General features: G+C 42.5%; 1 protein-coding gene across 2 annotated transcripts in view; it reads right to left on the bottom strand.

The window, feature by feature from the left end:
- Positions 1-21,011, bottom strand: part of Blnk (B cell linker) — a 70,027-nt gene extending 49,016 nt beyond the window's left edge. The window contains exon 1 of one of the 2 annotated variants that reach the window (XM_046450064.2): positions 20,789-21,011. In XM_046450064.2, the coding sequence (XP_046306020.1) occupies positions 20,789-20,835 (47 nt within the window). In that variant the 5' untranslated portion in view covers positions 20,836-21,011. The remainder of the gene's footprint in view (positions 1-20,788) is intronic. The other variant, XM_046450065.2, reaches the window with a different exon arrangement.
- Between the last annotated feature and the right edge of the window lie 561 nt (positions 21,012-21,572).

Here is a 21,572-nt window from a genome sequence, read left to right on the forward strand (position 1 = left end):
ATTATAAAACCACTCTTTGGGGGGAATTCTTTTTTGTTGGTTCTTTTTATTTATACATAACAGTAGTGTCCATTGTGACAGAATTATACAAGCACAGAATATGTCTTATTCTAATTAGAACTCTAGTATGGAGTTTAACTTTCTTTTTATGGCTGAATAATATACCATTGTGTATATATGTACCATGTTTTCTTTATCCATTCAGCAGTTGATGGACACTTAGGTTATTTCCATTTCTTGGCTCTTATAAAGCTGCCATGAATGTGGGAGTGCAGATGTCTCTTTGACATGTTGACTTCATTCCCTTTGGATATATGTACTATAGTGGGAGTGCTAGCGACATACACAATGGTGAGATTAACTGTGGTGCATTCACACATGTACCTAGGAAGGTTGTCAGATCACTCTACAGTCTTTCCTTTTCCTCTTCCCCACTCCCTTCCCTTCATTCCCCTTTGTCTAATCCCCTGAACTTCTAATTCTCTTCCTCCCCCTTATTGTGTTAGCTTCCACATATCAGAGAAACCATTCAACCTTTGGTGTTTGGGGATTGCTTGTTTCACTTAGCATGATCGACTACAGATCCATCCATTTACTGGCAAATGTCATAAAGTCATTCTTCTTTATGGCTGAAAATAATATCTCATTGTGTATATGTATCACGATTTCTTTATCCATTCACCTGTTGAAGGGCTCCATAGCTTAGCTATTGTGAATTGTGCTGCTATAAACATTGATGTGGCTGTGTCACTGGAGTATGCTGATTTAAATTCCTTTGGATATATACCAAGGAGTGGTGTAAGTGGATCAAATGACAGGTCCATTCCTAGTTTTTTGAGGAATATCCATACTAGGTGAAGTAAGCAATTACCCTTCGTAGCTTGGTGTGCTGCTTCTCTGCCCGTGTGATCTTTTCAGACCCATCATGAGACCTTGATAAAACCATAGAAGCAGAATGTTTGTGCAAGATTAAATAGTGGTTGCACTAATTTGCTGTCCCACCAGCAATGTATGAGCGTACCCTTTTCCCCACATCCATACCAACATTTATTGTTTCATGTATTCTTGATAATTGTCATTTTTCCTGGAGTGAGATGAAATCTCAGTGTAGTTTTAATTTGCATTTCTCTGATTGCTAGAGACGTTGAACATTTTTTCAATGTATTTATTGATCCTTGGTATTTCTTCTTCTGTGAAGTGCCTATTCAGTTCCTTTGCCCCTTTATTAATTGGGTTATTTGTCTTTGGGGTGTTAAGTTTTTTTGAGTTCTTTGTTTATCCTGGAAATTAATGCCCTACCTGAGGTACAGGTGACGAAGATTTTCTCTTATTCTATAGACTCCCTCTTCATGCTCTTGATTGTTTCCTTTGCTGTGAAGAAACTTTTTAGTTTGATTCCATCCCATTTATTGATTCTTGATTTTACTTCTTGCACTTTAGAAGTCTTGTTAAGGAAGCCAACATGTTGGAGTGTTGGGTCTACATTTCCTTCCAGTAGATGCAGAGTTTCTAGTTTAATTCCTGGGTCTTTGATCCACTTTGAGTTGAGTTTTGTGCAGGGTGAGAGATAGGGGTTAAATTTCAGTCTACTACATGTATTCCCAGTTTTCCCAGCACCATTTGTTGAAGAAGCTGCCTTTTCTCAAATGTATGTTTTTGGCAACTTTGTCTAGTAAGAGTTAACTGGACTTATGTAGGTTTCTGTCTGAGTCTTCTATTCTGTTCTATTTGTCTTCTTGCCTGTTTTGGTTTTAATATCATGCACTTTTTTGTTACTATAGCTCTGTAGTATAATTTAAGGTCTGGTATTGTGATGCCTCCTGCTTTGTTTTTCTTGCTAAGGATTTCTTTGGCTATTCTGGGCCTCTTATTTTTCCAAATGAATCCCATGACTGCTTTAAAAAAAAATCCCTCTTAATTCAACTTCCACCACTATCACTCAATTAAAAAGCCTTCCAAGTTTGTATTACCTGTGTATAAAGATGGACAAAGTTCACAAAAGTAAGTTCATCTTTGACATTTTGTAATCTGCATTTCCTACTTCATACATACGAACACCATCAATTTGTTCAATTTCAAGTTAGTTAAAATTAATAAATATGTGAGTATTCATTCATTTTATATACGTATGCATTTATATAAAATAAATATATATAGTTATTTTTAATTAACACATAAAAATTGAACATATTTATTGGGTACCATGTGATGTTTCAATACATTATGACATTGCACAGTATTCATATCATGGTTATATTACCTAATCCTTAAATACTTATCATTTCTTTGTAGTAAAAATATTCAAAATTATATCTTCTAGGTGTTTTGGAGCACACAGTAAGTTGTTATTCATAGGCAATAGAATACTGACCAAACCATAACTTAGTACCCCTTGATCAACCTTTCCCCACCCCCCTCTTTCCCCTGCCCTCCCCAGCCTCTGGTAACCACCAGATATCCTCAACTTCTATGAGATCGACTTTTTTAGATTCCACAATAAGTGAGGTTGATCATACAGTATTTGACTATCTGTGCCTAGTTTATAACAGTGGTCCCTTCACCTTCTGAATATAGCCCTTGTTTGTTTTAAAGCTTATTTATTATTTTTTTTTAATTTTTGTTTTGGGGTACCAGGGATTGAACTCAGGCTCACTCAACCACCGAGCCACATCCCTAGCCCTATTTTGTATTTTTTTAAGAGACAGGGTCTCACTGAGTTGCTTAGCAACTCGTTGAATTGATGAGGATGGCTTTGAACTCCTGATCCTCCTGCCTCTGCCTCCTGAGCCGCTGGGATTACAGGCGTGTGCAACTGTGTGTGCCAGTGTAGGCTTATTTTTTTTTAATGTCTTTTTTCCCCTCTCTTCTCCCCTCTCCCCCTCTCTTAACAAGATTAGGGAGACAGTGTTCTCTTTTTTTCCCTTAGTTGTTCTGCCTTTGAAAACACCACTACAGGAAGGAGATGCCTGCTGAGATCTGGAAGTTAATATCTCCCAAATTAACAAGTGAATCCTAACAGGCCATCAGGGCACCCTGGGACCCCCTACCAGAGCACACTTGAAATGTATCCCTTGAAAAGTTCCTTTAAAACCCTCCTGTTCCTCCTGATGGGGAGAGTCACAGCCTTTGGGACAGGAATCCCCTGTGTTTCTCCTTTGCTAGCAAAGCAATAAACCTTCTTTTCCCCTTTTCTCAGAAACCATGTCTTCATTATTAAATTGGCATTTATTGGCATTGGGGACAAGGACTGAGCTTTTAGTTACAGGCTTATTTCACTTATCGTAATCATCTCCAGTTCCACCCATGTTGTTGTAAATGATAGGATTTCATCTCTTTTTATGGCTGAATAATATTCCATTGTGTATATATGTACCATGTTTTCTTTATCCATTCAGCAGTTGATGGACACTTAGGTTATTTCCATTTCTTGGCTCTTATAGAGCTGCAATGAATGTGGGAGTGCAGAAGTTTCTTTGACATATTGGCTTCATTCCCTTTGGATATATGTACCAGAGTGGGAGTGCTAGAACATAGTATAGTTCTACTTTTAATTTTTTGAGGGACAGCTATATTGTATTCCATAACACCTGTCCTAATTTCCATCCCCAGCAACGGTGCATTAGTGTTCCGTCCTCTGCGCATCCTCTCCAGCACTTGTTATCTTTGTCTTTTTGATAGGAGCTATTCTAACTGCAGTGAGATGATATCTCATTGTGGATTTGATTTTCATTTCCCTGTCTCCTTTTGAGAAAAGTCTATTTAGGTCTACTGCCCATATTTTAAAAATTAGATTGTTGGCTTTTGCTATTGAATTATTTGAATGTGGATATTAACCCTTTGCCAGGTGTATAGCTTGCAAATATCTTCTCCCATTCCGTTGAGTGTCTCTTCACCCCATGGGTTGTTTCCTTGGCTGTGCAGAAGATTTTTAGGTTGAAGTAACTCTATTTATCTATTTTCGTCTTTGATTTCTGTGCTTTGAGGTCATATCCAAGACATCCTTGCCTATCCTAACCCACTTCATGTATTTAGAACATTCAAACCCATCTTTTCTGCCTCTGCCAACCAAAGGGCCACTCTGTCCTGTCTATCAGGACCCTCCAAATTAAGAGAGGAGAGAGAAGACCAAAGCAGAGCTGAGGAGTCCTAGAGAAGCCAGTGTAGTGTGAGAACCAGTGCAGATTGCTGGCTTCTGGGAGCCTTGGATCAGGAAGGAAAAACAGGGAAGGAGAGAATCCCAGGTCCCTCGGTGCCAACAAACCCATTCTCTCTCTCCTAGGTTGCCCTCTGAAATAGTGTTTGCTGAGATACTGTCTAAAGATCACCTGAATCTGGTCTAAAAAGTTTGAATTACTTGGCCCTGAACTATACCAATGGGAAAATCAAGTGGTTCCCACCAATCTGTATTTCAACAAATTCCCCAGGACTGGCAACCCTTGCGCACACCAAAGACTGAGAACCGTTGCTAAAAGGATCAGGTCTGGTTTATTGCCTTCTAGACACTCAGGGGCCATTATGGTAGGACAATGCAATAAACCCTTGGGTTGCTTTTTTACCCTTCTGCTCTTTTCAACAGACCAGTCATGAGACCCTGATAAAAGTAGAATGTCTGCACAAGATGAAATTGTTTCTGGGGAAAAACCGAAACAAACTCTGTGGCTTCTTTTGTTCTTTAGCCAACTTAGAACTCACTAATTTGGGAGGTCATACAGCTGGCTCGTGGTTAAGACCCTTAGGTGGCCTTCTGCTTTCAATTGCAGTTCTCACAATATTCTCTCTTCTTTTTGGCCCTTGCCTATGTAACTTGCCCAAGTTTGTCTCTTGTAGGTTTCAACAGTTTCAAACAAAATTAATGGTTGCCTGGTGGCTTCAGCACATTCCAAGTCAGGAACTCATGCCACTGACCCCTTCAGATCAGGGAGCGGAAGATTTCTATAACCTTCAAAGGTAGGTAGCATCAGTGTAAGAACGTCACCCTGAAGAAGTCACAGAAGAAAACTTTGCTCCTTGTCTCCTAAGAGAAGGGGGATAAAATTCTCTCAGGGGGGAATGAGATAGTCAGGGCCACCCTAGGGGGACAAAAGGCTGGGACAATGAAGTAAAGCCCTGGGTGAAGTAAGCCATTACCCTTCATAGCCTGGTGTGCTGCTTCTCTGCCCCTGTGATCTTTTCATCAGACTCATCATGAGACCTTGATAAAACCCCAGAAGCGGAATGTTTGCGCAAGATTAAATTGTCATTGGGGAAAAATGCAAATAAATCCTTCAGCTTCCCTTGTTCTTAGTCAACTTAAAAATCACTAATTTTGGAGGCTGCACAGTAGACAATGCATTAGTAGCTTCCTACTAGTTTTGCTGTAGATAACACTTTTGATGAGTGTGCTATCCAATGATAATGGTTGCCTCGGTTACTTCTCTAGGACTTGAAGGGAACTTCTGCTGAGAACACTGACTTTTCACTTGGGCCTGCAGATGTCTGATGGGTGGCTAGAACAGGATGAAAAGCCTCAGCATCTTTGTTTTCAGACTATATCTGACCTCTTTGCTGCTCTAACTTTTGGGTCAGATTCTACTTCCTCTACCTATAGATGTGTTGATTGCCCACTGGAGCTGAAAAGTGTTTTTTCCTACCCCAAACTTATGCTTTTTCAGCAGCTACAAGCAGCCCAAGCACCCAAAGTGCTTCACCCCTGTCATAAGGCCTGGATAGAGCCCCAAGGCCAGGATGCTCGCCCAGGATGATGGTGCCAATCATAACAGTAACTTAGCCATTCTTAAGACAATTTGACTGTGACCACCAGTGGTTCAAGCTTCATGCAAGAAGAAGCACCTTTTGGAATTGTGCCCCTGGCTAGTGGGAAAATTACAGACGTTAGCCCACTCCAGCAAGTCAATAAATGTCTACATCTCCCTTTGTTTGGGAAGCAGCCTGGTCTTCCTCTTGATGGGTGCTTTGCCCTGTGTGCTCCCAAAACTTGGTTCCCTCTCATTTCTATTGTTTCCAAACCAAAAGATTCCATCTCCAGGAACAAAAAAGAGTGAGAAATGGAAGGCAGGTGTTCAGGAACAAGAAGTGCAAAGGCTCAGAGACGACATTTTCTGAGATGTTTGGGGTCTGGAATGAAACTGACAGAGTCAAAGATGAGACTGAGGGGTTGGAGACAGGTGTCAAAACCTTGTTAGTATAAAGGCCAAGGAAGTGGACAGCAGGAAGCCCTCAAGATAGCTTTCCTCAGTGTGTGTCATAATCAGGGTTGGCCTGGGCCAGGGGATTCTGGTGATTGGGAGATCAATATGGATGCCGCTCTGCTGAGCCCTACTCCAAGCCCATGACAGTGAGATGTGAGGTGCCAAAAGCTATGGAATGACATTAGGAGTGCCATTTGTCAGCTGGGTAGGAGGAGGAATTTGTGGCCACCAGGCTGAGAGCTCTCAAAGAGGATATTGCTGGGACAAATTTGTACTGGCTGTATTCGGACCTGAGACAAGAAAAACAACAATAGTGATTTTGATCCTGTCTTCATTTAAATTTCAATATTTAGCTTATCACAAATTTATTATTATTATTTTTGTGAAAATATTATTTACCTTGATCTACTTCCTTTTTTTCAGTCTCCCCCTTGAAGCTTAATGTCATGATTTGTTGTTTTATGCAAGACATTTATTTGTCTTATTTATTCCATAAACATTTAGTAAGTGCACATCTGGGACACACTTATTTGTCTTATTTATTCTACAAACATTTAGTAAGTCGCATTCCAGGATACAGACCCAAACTGAACACAAGCCCTGCCTTCTGTCATTCAGGACAGAGGTTCTTCTCACCATCTTATCACCTAAAAAAATCCTTCTGGCCTATGCAAAGTCAGAGAAATGAGAGACAAAAAAGAGATTGGGGAGGGGGATTCTAATTTCTATTGAAAGACGAAGTCTTCAGCTACCAACCCATCACTTTGAAACAGAAGGCCACTTTTTCACTGTGTGGTTATTAGCACATGGTGGGATATCTCCATGAACAGCATCCGCCTCCCTCCTTCCACAGTCTGGTCCGGTTCTAGCCCTGGTTTCCTGGGGCCCACTTCCTCCAGCTTGGCAGTCCTGTGGCATTGTTGGGGTTATAATTAGATCTGCAAATTCAGCACCCAGGCTGCTTCCTTCTACAGAGTGAGCTCATGGTGGAGCTGTCACAAAAGTTTCAATAGCCCCTTCTACAGTGTGATAACCTGAGCAAGCCCCCCAAGGTTGAGTTAGTGCCCCCACCCCACTCCTCAGATGCCGACACAGGCCGACTGAGTACATGATGCCATTTCAGACCATCTAGCTCTGAAATCCAAACTCCTAATTTTGCCTTTAATTAAAGTGGTCATAGAAATTAATAAGTGACAGAGAATTCAGGAAAATTATGCACGAACCTCCTCCTGTCCCAACAGAGAAATTCATATTCCAGGGAAATTTGGCAATTGCTCCAAGGTTAATTTCATGGAAGATTCCCCATCTCTTTTCATTGTATCCTGCTCCTTCCCTTTCCATATCTGGTCTGAATCTCCTGGTAGAAGATAAGCTTTTCCATGGCAGGGAGGTGCCTCCACCGTCCTTGGCCACAGCCCAGAGCCATGATTATAGCACAAACCCTATAAGCCATTGTTGAAAGACTGCCTTGCACAGACCAGTAGACAGACTTGGAGAACCAACAATCGTGAAGGCAGCATTTATGGAGCGTATATTATGTGCCAGATGTCACATACATCATCTCACTAAGCTCTCACAAGCTCCCCATGGGATAGGTCCTATTATTATCCCATTTTTTTAGTGGTGATAAAATTCTTAACTATGTTTCACTAGGATTAAGTATATCCACACTGTTGTGGTTATCCCCATTTTTATAAATGAGAACATTTGGCTCAGAGAGGTTATGTGATTTGTCTTGTCCTACAGCTGGTAGACCACAGAGCTGGTGTTCCAAATCAGTTGTGACTCCAGAGCCCATTCACCCAGCACACTGCCTTGTTTTAACTTGGCGCCTCATCAGGGCAGGTGACTAACTTCACCACAGGTCTCTCTGGTCACCTTCCTCTCTGTCCCAGGAGATGGCATCCAGTCCTTCTATCAGCACAGAGGTCTTGTTGGGGACACAGGTGATCCCCACCCCTTCCCTGCTCTGCTGTTGATTCCCAAGGTCAGACTTCTTGCTAGAGGGAATATGGGTTCTTCCGGCTTGTTTCAGTCTTTAGGAGAAAAAAAGAAAAAGGGACATATGGGGACGGGGGAGGGGTCAAGAGAGAGGATGGTGCACTCAGGTGGCCGAAGGGAATAGGGTAGGGACTTTCTGGGTCTGGAACATGCTCAGAAGTAGAGTATGTTTATCTCGACACCTAGTCAGAGTGGCTACCTGAGAGTGCCTGAGAAGAGAGACTGTCCACCTCAGGCGAGCATCTTTCTGCCAGCACCCTCCCTCACTAACAGCCTGTGAACCACAGAAAGTAATTTGCAAGTTTCTCCAGGCGGTCACACCCTACCATTTCTTTCTTTCTTGCCAAGATCTGCAAATATATGGTGTTAGGGTTGGCATGTCTGGACCGTTGAGCTGGGTTATAAGCAGGCAGAAATCTGGCTGACTTGGCACAGTCAGGACTACGATGATTCCACTAATACTCTGTATCTTAAAAAAAAAAAATCCTGGTCCCATTTACCTTGAAAGAGGCAGCTAGGCATGGGACAGCCACACTGAAACTGATGAAATGAAAGGAAACTATGCTACAGACCAGATGTTGTGTTTGGAAGAGACTCCCGAGGGCAAGCTGTTTAATTTTGTCTCTATGTTAGACTCTGATGGGCTCATTGTTCTACAAGGTATGGATAGTTGATTTTTTTTTTTTTCTGTAATGGGGATTGAATCCAGGGGTACTTTACCACTGAGCTGCTTCCCCAATCCTTTTTAATTTTTTATTTTGAGACACAGTCTTGCTAAGTTGCTAAGGGCCCTGCTAAGTTGCTGAGGCTGGTCTTGAACTTGTGATCCTCCTGCCTTGGCCTCCCAAGTCGCTGTGATTATAGATGTGCACCATTATGCCTGGCTGACAGTTGGAATTTTGATAAACTCACAGTATCTCCTCTACCAGCATCAAAATCACTATGCAAAAACCCATGTTCCTAAACCAAAACAGCTGCCAATAAAAGTCAGTGGCAAAAAAAAAAATTCTAATTCCATTTCAAAAAATTCTGAAAAATTGAGGAAAATACTATGTTTAAGAATTCGAACATATCCTTTAAAAAATTAACTTCATAATTAATGGGTAAAAAGAATCTTGGCTGTGCCTACCTGGTACCATATAGTATTGTCATCTGCTTATCCAGCCATCTATTTCTGCAGCTAAAAGCAAAGATATTTTCAGGAAAACAAAATGATTTTGAGGGATGCTTTTGTCCTGTATACTAAAAATATTTGACCCAGTTAAATTCTTCTTCCTGGGATCTGAGTTAAAAAAAGGTATTGAGAATATCTTATGTGTCGGGGTCAGGGTAAAAGTAAACCTTCCAATTCTTAAAAGGCATCTAGAAATATGTATCAAGAGTACATATCAAGATAAACTTTAAAACAATATCTAATTGGTCAGAGGAAAATATCACAAGCCCTTCAAATACACTATTTTATGTTAAATAAACTAAGAAGTTTCATTATCAGTTTTAATTGTGATAAAACACACAAAATATAAAATTCATCCTTTCAACCATTTCTATGTGTACAATTCAGTATCACTTAGTAAATTGGCAAAGTTGCACAACTACCACCAATACCTAGTTCTAGAACATTTTCATCATCCCAAAAGGAAATCTCTTACTCAAAGAGTAGGAATTAGCAATTTTAAAGCAATTTTTTTTTCAATTTGTTTTTGAGGTATCATACATGAATAGCTTTTTTAAACTTTATTTATTTATTTATTTCGTGGTCCTGTGGATCAGACCCAGGACCTTGCACTTGCCAGATATAAGTGACTTACCACTAAGCTACATCCCCAAGTCAGGTTTTAATCATTTTAAGATGTTGTTGACTGTATTCACCCTAAAAAGTAGCTTTGGATATGTCAGGCCCAATCACTAGGGATTGGCTTGGAAACTGTAATGACCTTTGAACACACTATGAAATAAGTCCTTCTACTGCAAAGAGGACCTTGACCCTGAACAGGCTGTAAAGACAAAATAATCACATATCTGTAGAGTCCGATTTCCCTGCAGTTTGGTATTGCGAGTCTTATTTTCTTCCTTGGAAGTATATTTGTCATGTTTTTATTTGATTCTATTGTCATTATTTGCATAAAAATAAATGACTCTTTCTTCCCTAGTATGTTCAGTACCAAGTATAGCATTAACATACTTTTTGTGCTTAAAAACTTATTCCTCACCCTGCATCTTTTTATACTTTGAACCAGGTAAAGTTGTCAAGTGGTCGGGGCAGATGGAGCACAGGAGGAATTTTGTCTTGTGTTTGAGCTCAAATTCTCTATTTCAAGCACCCTTGGGCACAGCCTCCCCCTGGCGAACTCCACTTACTTAGGTGTGGTCATTGGCTTCTGACCTTTCCTTCTTTCTCACCACCTTCTTGAACAATGTTCCATTCATCCAGCCAACAATGTTGATTGAACCCTCCTCTGTGTGGGAGGTGGAGAGGATGGCTCTGTGGCCCCTGGGTCTAAGCTGGATAAATGATTCCTGCCTAGGTGCTGGGGAAAGATAATGATTTGACTCCTTAACCTGTTCCACTTGGGAGCTGGATTTGAAACCAGAACCCTGAGACACTACAGATGGAGGGGCATGAGGGAAGTTGAGGCTGGGGGATAATTTTCGGAATGGGACATTCACTGAGCTCTTTCCCTCCATTTTACATGTTTACAGATACAATGTCCCTATTATTTATGCTATATATTATTAGTATACATTTTTATTTCCCTTTCCAGATTAAAAAAAAAATAAAAGACTAAAGAGGATTATGACCTTCCCAAAGACTATGAGCTAGTTAATTGCAAAGCAAGAATTTAAATCCTATTCTGTTTGAGTCCAAAGTTCATCTTTCCAGTACAGCAAAAACACCTTCCCAGGATACCTGCTAAATGATACCACATTGGTGTTGCATGCTCAGTCTCTCTGTAAAGCCAGCTCTGCTCTTTGTAATTATAACTCGCTCTCGGATGACAGGAACTACTGTGGGAGCATTCTTTGAAAAACATATAGTAGTTTCATGAGTCAGCGTGGAATTCAAGTTTGGGCCTGAAAGCATGCAATAACCTGAAATACTGACAGCATGAAACTCAGGTTTCTGACTCTTAAGTTAGCTGCCTTTTAGTTAAAAGAAAAAAGTCTAGGAAAAGTACAGAACACTGACTAAGCTGGAATGGTATATTGGCAATAAAATTACATACATGGTAAGAGTAGAAACAGGGGACATGGCCACCTCTTCTTCCTCCTCATAAGCAGAGAGGAGGTGTACCTCAAGGGTTGCCTTTCATGGTCTGAGCCTGAACAGGAGGCTTCACCTCTCTGACCTGTTTTCCTAGCTGAGGAATAGAAGGCTGGAGAGATGTCCTCTCAGGTCCTTGCAAGATGATCAATTATGCTTTTCCATAATGCCATGTCTCTACACATGGCAAGGTAAGCAGGCATGGCCACTCATGGCCACTGTGGCTCATCATTTCTAGGGTCTCATGTAAAATGAAAATGCAGACCTCTTATTTGAAATTATAAGGCAAAAATTTCAGGACAGCATCATCAGAGCATTATACTAAGCACAGAACCCTTCTGTATGCATGGCCACTCACCAGGAAGCTCAGAGGCCTGGCTGTGTGTTCCCTGCCTTGTGTGAAGGGATGAAATCTGGGGCAGCTGGAGCCCCCAGAAGACTGCTGGGAGGCAGGGATGCTCTTGGAGTAATGAGATCCTTCTTCAGGGAAGTGGTCAACAGAAAAGAGCAGCCCAGCAAGGGGACACCGCATGTCCATTAAGCTGGCTACTTGCCTTGCTTTTGAAGTAAGCATTGACACAACCATGTTGGACTCAGGGGCATGGTCTGTTTAGGAGGCCCAGATCACAGTGCTGTAAAAGAGTTGTGCAAATATCATTAAAACATAAGCTGTCAGGTGTGGCTGCCAGTGGACTCCCTTTTAGAAGGGAGATGAAGGCAAAACAGGCAGGAGAGGGTGGGTCAACTGAGCAAAAGCAGGAGGCCCGCGGGAGGAACTCTTAGGAGGCTGATAGCCTCAGCTGTGGAACAAGGCACGGAGAGGAAGGAGGCGGAAAGGGAGACGAGCTTGCTCACTGATGGATGGAGAACTGGGACAGAAACATGAATTTGCTGAGGAAGACACACAGCCAGGAGGTGGAAATCCCTGAGAGGTTTCCACCCCAGCCAGGCATCTCTGAGTCCCCACCAGCCAGCAAGAGCCTGCCAGCCTACAACAGTGTCATCACACTTCAGGGTCCCCCCTCCCCTGATCTGGAGGCAGGCACAGGGATGGGGCTAGAATTCCATCCCATCAGCATTTCTAACCCTTAATTGTGTGCTTGGTCCCTGGGGTCTAGGAAGCACAGTGGGGACATGGAATGAGAATAGCAAGGCTGTCCCTGAGAGCTTAAACATCAAAAGGAGAGAAATAAGGTCACCTTAAAGAAGAAGAGTGGCCCCCCAAGAGCAGTAGGTGGTGGTTTGCAGGGGCTGGGAAGAGAGGGGTCTGGGGTAATAGTGTAATAAGCACAGAGTTTCAGTTTTACAAGATAAAAAAGACCCTGGAGATGAATGATGGTGATGGTTGCCTTGACATTATGAACGTACTGAATGCTACTGAGCCATACACTTAAAGTTGGTTAAGGGGTAAATTTAATGTTTTATGTATATTGTTGCAACAAAAAGGAATAGAAAACAAACAAAAATAACAAGGAGACAATTGGGTGTTATCATAAATCCAGGACGCAAGTGTCTGGCTGGGAAGCAGTATCCGTGCCTCTGACTACCATCCTACATGGAGTCTTGGTGAAGTGGAATTAAAAATTTCCCATGGGCTCTGTCTGTATTGGGTCAAGGGCCCCACAGCCACATGAGCTTGGAGGCAGGATCTAGAATCAGCCACCAATGGGGAGCAAGTGACATCTCAACAGAGAGTAGTCCCCAACAGCCAGGATCCCTCTTGGGCACCTCCTCTCCTAAGAGCATCAGAGAAGCCATTTCCTGAGATCTGGATAAGATCGAAAGCAATTTAAAGAGTCATTTTTTAGAGGGAAGAGAGAGAATTACTTAATAATAGAGTTGGAATAAACTCTTAAAAAGATTGCACCCTCAGAACCCACCCACCAGTTTAAAAAATCTCCACCCCTGACCACAGAGAGGCCATCTTGGCTGATAGATGAGTTATACCACATCTGGGTCTCAGACACCGCTGCAGGGTTTTTAGTTTTGACTAAGAAGTTGTTAAAAGACATCAAAAGCATACCATATCTCCTGCACCTCTTGCTTTGTCTTTTCCTTTTTTTTTTTATTGAGACATATGTATATTTCTGGGATAAAAGTATGATCATTCCATATAGGTATATAGCATATAATGACAAAATCAGTGTAATAAACATTTCTATCTCCTTGAACATTAATCATTTCTATGTGTTGGGAACTTCCAGGTTCTCCTAGTTACTTTGAAATATATTACAGATTGTTGTGGTCTAGTTATCCTACTAGGCTACAGAAGACCAGTACTAATTCCTTCTATGTAACTAAGACAGTCTCTCGCTATCCTGCTCCCCATACCCCCTGAGTTCAATGACCACTCTTCCACTCTGTTCTTCCATAAGATTAATTTTTTAGTTTCCACAAATGAGTGAAAGCATATGATATTCATCTTTCTGTGCCTGGCTTATTTTACTTAACACAATGTCCTCCAGTTCCACCACTTTGGCACAAATAACATGATTTCACCTTTTTAATGGATGACTAATACTCCATTATATGCGTTCATGTGTGTGTGTGTGTGTGTGTGTGTGTGTGTGTGTATCCAGAATCAGCCACCAGCCTGGAGCATCTATCTAACTTTTGAACAGAGAGCACACACCACATTCTTTATCCACTCCTGGTGGACATTTTGGCTGATTCCAAATAATCTTGGCTATTTGAATGGTGCTGCAGTAAGTAACCATGGAGTGCATCTCTTTGATACATGATTTAACTTCTCTTGACTCTGCGCCCACTAGTGAAACTGTCTGACTAAATGGGAGTATGCAAGGAATGTCCATGATGTTTCCATAGTTGCGGTACTAATTTATGCCACACAACAGCATAAAAGTTCCCCTTTTTCTTGACATCCTTGACAGCATTTATTTGTTGTCTATTTGATAATGGTCATTCTAATGAGGGTGAGGCAACATCTCATTGTAGTTTCCATTTGCATTTTCTTGGTGATTAGTGATACTGAGCACTTTTTCATATTCTTGTTGGCTATTTATATATCTTTTGATAAATGTCTGTTTGGGTCATTTGCTTTTGTCTTTATCCAGGGTCTCCAAGTACTAGTATCCCTGGACCTCAGGACAGCAAATTCTGCTCCAGAACAAGCACAGTGCACCCACTTCTGCTAGAATTTGGGTATGGGAGACCCACCGCCCTTGGATGTCTTTATAACTGCTACCAACTAATCTGCTTCTGTCCCAACTTTCAGGATTTCCACTCAATGTTGACTCAGTCTTACTTATAAAAGTAGAAACAGAGACCATTTCAATCCAGACTCATGTCTGGAAATCTTCCTGCTCTCATTTCTCTGTCTAGGGGAGAATGATGGATACCTCAATGGTGCATGAAGCTCATGGAATTTAGTTTTGTTTTTTTTTATCATTTAAAATTAACAAAAACAACTCATTGATATTCAAGTCCAAGAACCTCTAGCCTTTTCCCTTGGCAACTTCTCCCCCAAATCTCTCAGATGAAAAAAAAAAAAATCTTCTGTGAGCAGAGGCCACACCAATTGCCAAGATGTCTATCATATAGTCTACATATTAAATACTCATTGTTACTCTAAGCATCAAACAAAGGTGTACTTCTTGTTCTAGAGATAATTCATTCCATTTGTTTGGAGTCCGGGTTTCTGAGGGGTGGCACAATTTACATTTTGGACCAGATAATTCTTTGTTGTGTCCACACTCACTAAGGGGATTGTCAATTAGACTGTCTAGCAATATTACTGCTCTCTGCCTACTAGATGTCAATAGCCCCCAACTGTGAACAAAATAACCCCTGGGGGCAAAATTGTCCCAGGTGGAGAAGTTCTAAAAGATAGTTAAGTCTTGGGTGAGGCCAAGGGGAGGCTATGTCTATGCATTTTCTTTTTTTTTTTTTTCCTTTTTTTTTTTTTGGTATTGGGGATTGAATTTAGGGGCACATGAGGACTGAGTCACATCCCCAGCTCTATTTTATATTTTATTTTAGAGACAGGGTCTCACTGAGTTGCTTAGCACCTTGCTTTTGCTGAGGCTGGCTTTGAACTCTCAATCCTCCTGCCTCAGCCTCCCGAGAGGCTGGGATTACAGGCGTGAGCCACCACCGGCTATGTCTATGCATTTTATTAAAAAGCCAAAGAAAGCTATCAAGTGCTTCAATTTCCCTCTAAAAAGCCCTCATTTAACCTCTCTCCCTTTCCCCTCTTGCACATGTTCTTTAACAGATTCCTTGATGTCATTATAAGAGGCCACAGTAAGGTCTCCTTTAAAAATCAGTTAAGTAGCCGGACACGGTGGTGCATGCCTGTAAACCCAGTTTCTTGGGAGACTGAAGCAGGAGGATCTCAAGTTTGAGGTCAGCCTCAGCAACCTGGCGAGGTAGTCCTAAGCACGTTAGTGAGACTCTGTCTCAAAATGAAAAATTAAAAGGGCTAGGGGTATGGCTCAGTGATTAAGAACCCTGGGTTCAATCCCCAGCACCAAAAAAGGGGATGGGGGAGAAAGAGAGGGAGGGAGGGAGAGAGAAAGCCAAATGAGTAAATTCTCCATGTAGTCAATGGAGTTAATCATCTGTGGGGAAAACCCAAGAGACTATGAATGTGTGCCTCAAGCATTCAGTACCAGCCTCCTCCAATCTCTGATTGATCTACGGGCAGGGCTGGAATGCAATTGTAGCTCAACTCTTGGCAACCTAACCTAAGTAATTATATCCCAACCCTTTTGGAGATGGTTGCATGACGAGGAAGGAGCTGTTCCAACGTAGCACACATCAGTGGTTGGATGGGGACAGAGGGTGCCTCAGACACGCAGACACGGGTTAGTGTTTTCCAACCATACTTATGCACAGATGGGCGAGAGAGTCGCCTGAGTTTTCTTGGCTGATGACCCTGAAGTCCACACTCACTAAGTACATTTCTGATAATGTGTCTCCTGTGGAGCTTTCCCCACAAGAAGAAAGGATCCTTGTCCAGTTGCTCTGAACATTCCATTCATCATTGTGACACAAGACAGTTGGGTAGATTCTTGGTGGACGTGAGGCAGGTAGGCAGTGTGAGGTGAATGGGAAGCCAGGCTGCCTGGGGCGGGGTGGGCTGTCCATCTCTACCATCGGGTGCTGTGGCTCCTGTTCGCACCCTTGCCCTGCCTGCTGCTCCAGTTAAGGGGGAACTGGATCCATACTGGGAGGAGGAGAAGAGATAACAAACAACCATTCACAATGGGTGGGCTGAGGTCCTGGCTCTTGGGTTCACTTTCTATTTACTTCTCATACTGACCCAGTGATATCTATTATGCTGGGTACTTTGGCCCATGTCATCCTCCTTTGTCTTCATAATAAGCCTGGGGAAGACAGGCCTAATCTCACTTGACAAGTGGGGAAATTGGGGTGGGCTAAATGGCTTCTTCAGGACCCATGGCTAGTAACCAAACACTGGAATCAACCCTTTTGAACTCTACTTGCATCTTCCTTCCAAATTAATGAAGAAGTATCTCCAGGGGGTCACGGGATAAAATGGTAACCTTAGAGACTATAACATACCTAATATATCTCTGTGCTGCAAGGATTGCATAGCGTTAGAGTGGAGAGGGATTTGGGGGATTGTTTGGTCCAAACTCCTCATTTTGTAGAGGAATTTGGACCAGACAAACATAGGGACCTAGAAGAGATGAGAATATGTCCAGGATCATGTGGGAGAGAAGAACACAGAAGTGCCAGAAAGGAAAAATCCGGGGCGTGGTAGGTGAGTGGGCTTGGGTGGAAGTGCAGAGAGAAGCAGAGGGGAGGATGAGTCAGAGTCAGAGTCGATCATGAAACCATGACAGAAACAGGAAGGACCAGGGAGGGAGCTAGTGATGGAGAGGTTAAAAGAAGTTGAATTTGTTTCTGAAGAATTGAACTTGAGAAGTCAAGGAACTGGGAACTCCAGTTGAAAACTCTAAGACCTGAGAAGAGAAAACATATCCCAGCAACTGACGAATCTCAGGGCGAGCACCCTAGCACCAAGACCCAGGCACCCATGGCAGGACTCTGTCATGCTCAACAGTTTTACTGGCCGCTTAGATGACAGCTGAGAGGGATATCTGTCATGTCTATAATCCATGCAAAGCAAAATACCACAGATGGTCACAGAATCAATAGACAAAATAGTCAGAAAGAAGAAATGAAACTAGCACCAACTTTATCAGGAATCAATGTAAAATCCACTGTTCATGTTCAGAAAATCAATTGCACAGAATTAACAAGAGTAACAATGGTAATAATATTAATAGCTGTTATTCTTAAATTCAATAATTGCCATGTGCAAGGAATACTGTGTCATCGCTTCACAAGATTACTTAATCCTTATAATAGTTCCGTGACATCTTTACCTTACAGGTAGGTGAGGGAGGCCCAAAGTCACAAACACCTTGATTTGTCTGTCTGAAAAACACCATACTCTCTATCCAATAAGATGAGGATTAGGGAGACCTGATTTGACCATGCTTGTGCCAAAGGCCTTTTCTACTTGTAAAATAAGCAGGTATGTGTGTGTGTGTGTGTGCTACAAAGAAAAACACAAGCACAAATGATGAGCGAATTTTCCTCTTCAAATTGGTTTCTCGAAACTGAAAAGGATGAATTTGAGTATGATTCAGGATTGCAAAATTGGAAATGTTCACCTAGAAGTGTAAAATTTTTAAGATCATAAGGACAATTTTTACTGTGGAAGAATTGAGAACACAGAGGGGTTTCTAATGATATCACCACCTTATAAAATGCAAGGGAAAACCACAGCTAAGAATCCACTAGAAGATCCAGAGAGTCTGTGCACTCCCCGTCAGATGGGAGCCCACCTCATGTTGTGCTTTGGTGGAAGCAAACATCTCTGTGGTCATGCCCAGCTCCCTTGCCCGTCTCAACTCCTCTACACAGACACTTGAGGTGAGAGCTCACCCCAGCCTTCCATATGGGAACCTTCCCCTTCTCCCCCATCTCAAGAATCCTCTACTTCCCTTCTAATCCCGCCCGCCCTCTTCCTTGGTTCACTCTGTTTTTCTCCTGGTCACTCCTTTTGCCTCCATTCTCATTTCAGCCCTGGAAATATACCCCGTGGGCCAGGGTCCTCCCTTCTGATGCTTGGACGGACACTCATTGTCATTTTTTTTTTTTTTTGGCTAAGAATTTGAGCAGATTCCAATATAGCTTTAACAAGCATAAGAGCATAAACATAGCTGTCTATGTATATTGTCAGCTGGTGCCAAATAATTGCACAGTAGGTGATCTTCTGAATCAGTCTTAACCCAGGAAAAAGAGAAGACACAAGTCCTAGGGGGCATGTGTTCCATCTATCTATTCCTCACCGGGTCACACAATTACAGGAAAGATCTAGGATAATGTTTTGAGTCCCTTGTGTTTACAATTTCATTTCTTTGGAAAGTTCCACGTCTACGGTGCATGTTTTATGAAAACAGTCCTATGCTGTTAAGACAACTTAGTAACCAAGTGGGGGGGAAAGCTACTTTTCTCTCAGCAGCTGAGTGCAGTGTATGATTATCCACCATATAATTTTGGTTTTCTGTCCTCTAATCTATGGTTTCATATTGCCTATCAGCTACTCTGTGATCAGGCTGGACTTTGTCCCAGAGGGAGGGATCATAAAATGATTCACGTTCTATTGCCTTTCTTTATTTAGATTCCATGAGAATTTCCTGAAAGAGTTACCAAGGCTTAGTGTAGCTTCAGGTTGTGGAATATGTCTGAAAAGACACTTTGGAACCCTCTTACTCCTTGGAGATGGTGCCTTGTTAGTTTTTTCTCTTTCCCATCTTACCCACCTCTCCTCTTTCCCTTCTCACTGCTGTGCCCAGGTCCAGGCCCACAGTTCTAGATGCTTGGATTACTTGAGTCTCCCCCACCCCTGCAGCATCCCTGCCTCCAGGTTCCTCGGTCTGATCCTTCCTGCTACCCCCACCCCCAAGCCTGAAGGCATGACGTTTCCAATCACACAGCAGCAGGCTCTCCGGCTCCCGTGACTAGAACCTTCGCGGTATGTTCCCAGCTGTCCCCACCCTACACATCCAACCTTATTAGGACCTTCTGGCTCCACACATCCCACTCTCCAGCCTCTGCTGGGCAGAAGACTCTCTTCACCATCCCACAAGTGGACCATACTTGTGTCAGCTTCTGCATTTCCACCCTCCCAGCCTGTCACTCTCTCCCTGCTCTACTCTGGTCCGTCTCTCAAATCCCAGCTCTTGACATGTCTTGTCCATGGAAATCTCTCCACTCTCCAATTCTCTTCTCTGCTCATGGCGTCCCTTGCTACTTCCATTGTGTTACCTCCCTCCCATGGGGGAACAGCTACCGAGACCAAAGACCCAAGGCAGCTATGGCACCTCCTCCTTTTCCCCAGCAGTGCTGATGGCTCCGCGCTCTCAGCATGGAAATAACGGCTGCCCTGCTGAAGCTGCCTGCTCATTGCAGATCACAGAGGATCTTGACCGGCCTCTTATCAAGCCCCAACCAGGTAGAAGACCCATATCCTAACTGTGAAGGGCTGTTCCTCTGCCAATTCCAGGCTAATTTCTCTTAATTGTTGTCTTAAAAACTCCAATTCTTCAGTTTCTAATTATTTTTGAGAACTCATCTGCTACCCATGTCACATCACCCCATGGGAAACTGAAGCTGTGGTGTGCAGGTGGGACGAAGCACACTTCCGCACATTTCAAAGTTCCAATTTCCACAAGCCATGATGTCATTATAGTAAGACAAAAAGAAAATCTTCGAAATCAAATTTTGGGAAGTTGCCTTTTCCATATCTCCTTGACTTATGCCCTTGGGCCACTTCTGGTTTATTCTAAGTGTTTTGTTTTGTTTTTACAAAACCATTGTGACAATATCATGAGGGCAGATAAAGTCCCCCCAATAAACTTGTGATGAATATACATGAAATAAATGACAGTAAAACTAAATAAATACACATGATTTCAAGTATCCTGAAAATTCAATAGCAATCCACAGTGAAGCCGGTGCAGACTCAGTTTAGACATACTCTGCATTAGCAAAGTCTGTTGCATTCTGAAAGCTGACCTTTGGTAGAATCTGAGCCGTTGGTTTTTCTGTTTCATTGTCTCTCCTTATATTTATCACTGGCAAAAGCCAGAGCTAGAGCAGGCCGACTTGCTCCTACACATTCCTTTTAAAGTCCAGTTTGCTTCCCCATAGTAGTTGCCACCCACTGCCTTCAAAGTAGCAGAGTATTCCAGGGTTTCAGGATTTCTGAGACGCTATAAGATCATTGGGATGGGGAGATGGAGGTGCGGTAAGTACCAGATGAGAAAAATCTTACCTCAGCTTCTGACTGGCTGGGACAGTTATCTTATTAAGCTTGTCCATTCTTTTGGATGAGGGACACGAGTTGCCAACCCGTGGTAATATCAGCAGTTCCTGGCCCTCCTAGGGAGCAGCATGGTAAGCCTCTGATCTCAGGGCTTCAGTCACTGGATCTGACTTCTGAGAGTGCAGGCTGCTGGCAAACACCCCTGCACTAGGGAGAAGTAAAACTTGCTGGAGCACATAGTCAAGTTTCATGTTTCTATGTAATCATGTGACCTGGGGAGCCAGCCAGCCAGCTTGGCTGATTACTCCACGTTGTGTAAACTTTGATAGCGAAACCTATTGGCCATGCAGATTTCTTTCCAGCTGCTTTCTTTTAAAATCAGGGTTGTTACCAGGTTGGGACAATGTTGCTGGCTGGTCACTACTTCCTGTTTGTCCCACATACATGTAGTCCCCAATTTTAGCAGGTGTCCGGCTGTCAGCAGAACTTCCTTGGCTCAAGAAAGAACTTAGAATAATCAATTCCATCTGAATGTCTTTTGGGGACTTCCTGAACATTTGCATCAAGTTATGGATAAGCCTTTTCCATTTATAGAACTATTACATGAAAATGGGACTTTTATAGCACTGTTCCTCCAAATGTCTATCAGGGTGGCAGAGATACCATGGCAAGAGTTTACTCAGAAAGTTAGAGTCTCTCTTTTCCTGGGGTTCTATTTAAAATGGGATGGGCAATTCTTGGTGCAAGATCATTGGAAGGGGTGACCTGGGCCAGAGAAGATGATTTCCATTAT

The sequence above is a fragment of the Marmota monax genome, unplaced genomic scaffold, assembly GCF_021218885.2.
Source record: "Marmota monax isolate L192 unplaced genomic scaffold, Marmota_monax_Labrador192_F-V1.1 WCK01_AAM20220418_F8-fsc00004, whole genome shotgun sequence".
Lineage (NCBI taxonomy): Eukaryota > Metazoa > Chordata > Mammalia > Rodentia > Sciuridae > Marmota > Marmota monax.